This window comes from Dipteris shenzhenensis, chromosome 11, assembly GCF_047967505.1.
Source record: "Dipteris shenzhenensis isolate YYH24624 ecotype China chromosome 11, Dip_SZ_1.0, whole genome shotgun sequence".
Classification (NCBI taxonomy): domain Eukaryota; kingdom Viridiplantae; phylum Streptophyta; class Polypodiopsida; order Gleicheniales; family Dipteridaceae; genus Dipteris; species Dipteris shenzhenensis.
Window position 1 is genome coordinate 35827041 of NC_141606.1, and position 4361 is coordinate 35831401.

General features: G+C 40.0%; 1 protein-coding gene across 1 annotated transcript; it reads left to right on the forward strand.

Annotated features, from left to right (window-relative positions):
• Positions 1-1261: 1261 nt before the first annotated feature.
• On the forward strand, positions 1262-3505 carry LOC147896963 (uncharacterized; the record flags this gene model as incomplete). The annotated part of the gene is given in 6 exon segments (XM_087381183.1): positions 1262-1585; positions 1859-1944; positions 2218-2248; positions 2250-2446; positions 2637-2962; positions 3156-3505. Coding segments are annotated over 6 exon segments (1245 nt in total), but the record flags the coding sequence as incomplete, so codon positions are not given.
• Between the last annotated feature and the right edge of the window lie 856 nt (positions 3506-4361).

A 4361-nucleotide genomic window follows, 5' to 3' on the forward strand; every position in this document is an offset into this window, starting at 1 on the left:
AAAGAATGTAATGCACAATTATATCATAGTAGTGCATAGGTCACAAATGGGAAAGTCTAACATAAGTTACCATGTATGCCACGAATGAATAAGTCTGACATAGAGTTGACACATGTAAGAAAGTGTACAAGTGCTATCAAAAACGTTTTTCCCAAATAAAAGTGATGCTACATATCCGATTTGAAAATTCCTTTAAAATCATTTATTCCTTGAAATTAAAATAACCCTAGAATCCCATCCTTGAGACCCAGCGGAGCGGGTCTCAAATCCATCATAGATGGGTCATGCTACTCATTAAGTTTACAGAGATTGTGAAAAGCCCATCATAATGTAAATTTTACGAGGCTGTCGATGTCTTCGCGTTAAAAACATCGAAGACATCGACAATCTTTATTAAAGACATCGACAATTTTATTCACGGTTTGCCACTGGGTGACTGGGGCCATTGCCATCAGACACAGGCGAAACATGACTTGCAAGACAGAGACTCCGGACCCATTCTCGAGACGTCAAGGGCCGTGGTCGGGTGGAAGACTTCTTCGACCGTCCGATCCCACGACTCCCTTCCGCTTGATCAAGATGTGGGTTCCCAGCTAGCGGCTAGCCGGACCGTGGTCCGTCGTGGGATCGGACGGTCGAAGAAGTCTTCCACCCGACCACGGCCCTTGACGTCTGGAGAATGGGTCTGCGCCTCTGTCTGGACTCCGATGGCAGTGGCGAAAGTCTAGCGGAATCTTGTACGTCCGTCCCTGATGCGTGCTTGCGGAGACTCCGCACGAGTCGAGACTCATGGGCCAAAGCCGGGTGAAATTCACAGCCAACAGAAACACGACTCTAAAACGTGCGGCGAAGGGTGTTCATTATCCATGAAGATACTACGCATTATCCTTCTCCCTAGCTGCCTATAAAGATTGGATCGAAACCATTCCTTTTCCCACAATTGCATCGATTGCACAGTGCACTCCAGCGTCCAAACATAACACACATGGCTATCCCTACTCTGCTCTACCCAGCCACCATCAACTCCCTTCCCCTTGGCAATCTCCCCCGCTTAAGGATCGCACGAGCCGTGCTTGATCAAGATGTGGGTTCCCAGCTTGCCGCATCCACTACGAGCCACGGTTTCGGTAAGTCTGCAAGGGTTGATATTGCAATAAACAAATCGCAACCGGGCTAACATCAGTGGCTATACTGCAGCCACTTCCTTTCTCTTGTTTCGCTATGAGTTGTGCCGTACGTAACTCTTCTACGTTCTTTGTGATTCTGGAAAAAGATACCCATATTTTCAAACGTGCAAACAGAAGATTTTCTGAGCTACCGTTGGCAAGTCGCCAACTCTATACGAAGCAAGGACCAAGTAGCAACATTTTTAGACAGTGTCCTCCCTGACGACAAAGACTTTCGAGATGACGTGCTGACAGGAATCGACCGTGCGCCCATGAGCATATCCCTCACGCCCTACGTTTTATCGTGCATTAACTGGGAAAAGGCTGCAGAAGATCCGATTAGGAAACAGTTTCTCCCTCTGGAGTCCACTCGGCTTCAGGACCATCCTATGGCGCTACGAGATACGTTGTCAGAGGAGGTAAGATTTTCTCCACGTTCCCCCCCGTCGTAGAGAGACGGGACGTTTCCCATTCTCTGAGTGAATCAAGTGATCATTAGTGATATGTTTGAGAAATTGAGAGAATTATTACACAAACGTGCATGTGCTCGGAGCTCGTTGCAAAGGTGACGGAAAAAGATCTAGAATTTGAAACACAATGATTATATGTAGAGAGACGTGTTTTAGGAAACGTTCTTATAATCTGAATGAATTATGTCCTCACATTTGCAATGCTCATTGTCTTCGAGGTAGCTTCAAAGTCCAGTACCTGGGCTTATTCATCGCTATCCAGATAAAGCCGCGCTCGTTTCGACAACCGTTTGTCCTATATATTGCAGGTATTTTTCTTTCAGCTTTTGAATTTACAAAAGAAACATATATAAGCACGATGTATAGAAAATCTTCAGCACAAAAACATTATGGATATGGTCTTAACTCGAATATAATATGGTTCGGCTGTTATGGATATTGGGAATCGATGCTTAGTGCCACGCTCTAAAAAGATCATGATATTGTGAATTGAGGAATGCACCCATCAAAGAGGATGAAACCGTATAAGTGCGCAAAGACTACCTTGTGCGTGATTAAAAGTGATCTATTTTCTCTCATAGGTTTTGCTATAGAAGTTATATCATGGGCGCTTGAAACCAATATGGTACAAAAGCAAAGCTTTTCGAAGTCTAACCGTGAACGTTGGCAAGAGGCCTTTGACTACATTGCTTCACATCCCAATATCGAAGACCTTACAATTTCCGAAGGGGATATGTTCTTGTTATCGACAGATGACATCGAGTACATTGGTACCAAACTTTTGTCAATACCCCACATTCGGCGTTTCAGGTAGACATTGTTGTTTCTTTTAATTTCGATAAAGAAAAATCACTTGATTGATAAAAGAACACCTCCACTTCCTATATGCGACTCAACTTCATGTAGTTGCATGAAAGGATAAAGACAGTGAAACCCCTTCATTACAAAGAGGTGAAGAGCCGTTTGAATCATAACCTCTCCTCATTTTTATGTCTTGTAGGTTTGGCACTCGGGGTTTGACTGCAACACCCATGCATGTACTAAATGATCGTACTTGGAGAAATGTTATCTCTAACTTGGTACAAAAAGGCAGGGAAATGGGAAAACATGTAGCCCTTCACCTACACTTTAATCATCCAAATGAGATAACTTGGATCACAGAAATGGCAGCTCTAAAATTGTTTCAACTTGGAGTAACTTTAAGAAATCAAAGTGTCATATTACGAGGGGTCAATGACTCAATGGAGACAATGTCGTCTCTCATAAAGAAGTTATCATATAACAACATCCACCCATACTATGTGTATCAGGGGGAAATGGTTAGAGGTCTCTCTCTCTCTCTCTTTAACCCACTTCCCCCATCTCTTCTTTTAAACATGAGGATGTTAATCTATACTTTATGTTGATCTTTATAGGTACCGCTACACATGTACATAAATGACGTTCATATGCACGAGTCGGTCTTATATGATATTCTAGCTATATCATTTTCCTAATGTCTAATATCCATACTTTTCAGGAGTGGAAGATTTGTGCACACCTTTATCAACAATATTACTATTAGAGAAGCAAGTACAAGGGCTTACTGCAGGCTTCAATGTTCCAAACTTCATACTAGATCTACCATTAGAAGGTGGAAAGCAACTTGTTAACCACTATGAGACTTATGATCCGATAAAGGGAATAGCTACTTTTAAGTCCCCAATGGCAGAAAAAGAGGTCATATATACATATTGTGACCCTCTTCATGCATTATCTCTAGACATACAACAAGATTGGTTGAATGGTTTTTCTCCATGAAGGAGCGGAAGACAAGGTACACATAAAGAAACTTCCTTCTATGAAGATACTATGCATCTTTTATGCATATCTTCTTTCTCTTGAATAAAATATCATAGGACTTTGAGTGAAACATGCTCATGTGAAGAAATGTATAATTTCTTCATAAAATTTTTAAAAATATACTTTATAGAGCTTGCAGTTTATCCGAGAGTAATTCAAAATTAGTATGCAAAATCAACTGTAATTTATATGAGAGATATTTGAAACAATTATGTGAAACCTATGGCATCGGTGGGTGAACACCTCTAAAAATTTTAGTGTACTACATGCATTCAAAAGGATGGCTATTTTAATCCCACATTTCGAAAAAATTTAACATGATTATAATAACAAGAGGGATCTTTTAATTCATTTTTAAAAAAAATCCATTAGCTCATGATAAGTAAGGGGTTGTTTTATTGGGAAAAAACTTTTAGCTGAGGGGTTTTTTAAATACCCCTTGAATGCACGTGATACCTAGGGTTTTTTAGAAGTGCATCCCTCAAGGCTATGGCAAGACACAACTATAGCTACCTCCATGAATGTGTTGCGCTCAAATATATATTTTACAAATATGAACATTCGAATATCATTATAGAATTTAAATTTTGAAAAATAGTATCACTCTATGTCATAGTCGAAAAGTCTGAAACTTAATTTGTTTTTTGAGATAGTGGCAATCATAATGTTTATATTCAAATTCTCTCTAGATATCACATAGTGTGTGGTCAACCTAATCCTCGCATCCATTGATGCAACTATGAAAATATGCATTGAGATGTTTTGTAGTAAAAGATACATTACTCAATTTTTTTAGATTGCTAGCTTACTTTTGTTTCAACATACCATGGATGACACCATTTTTTCAATATTAAGGTTTTTGTTTTATTCTTCCATCATGATA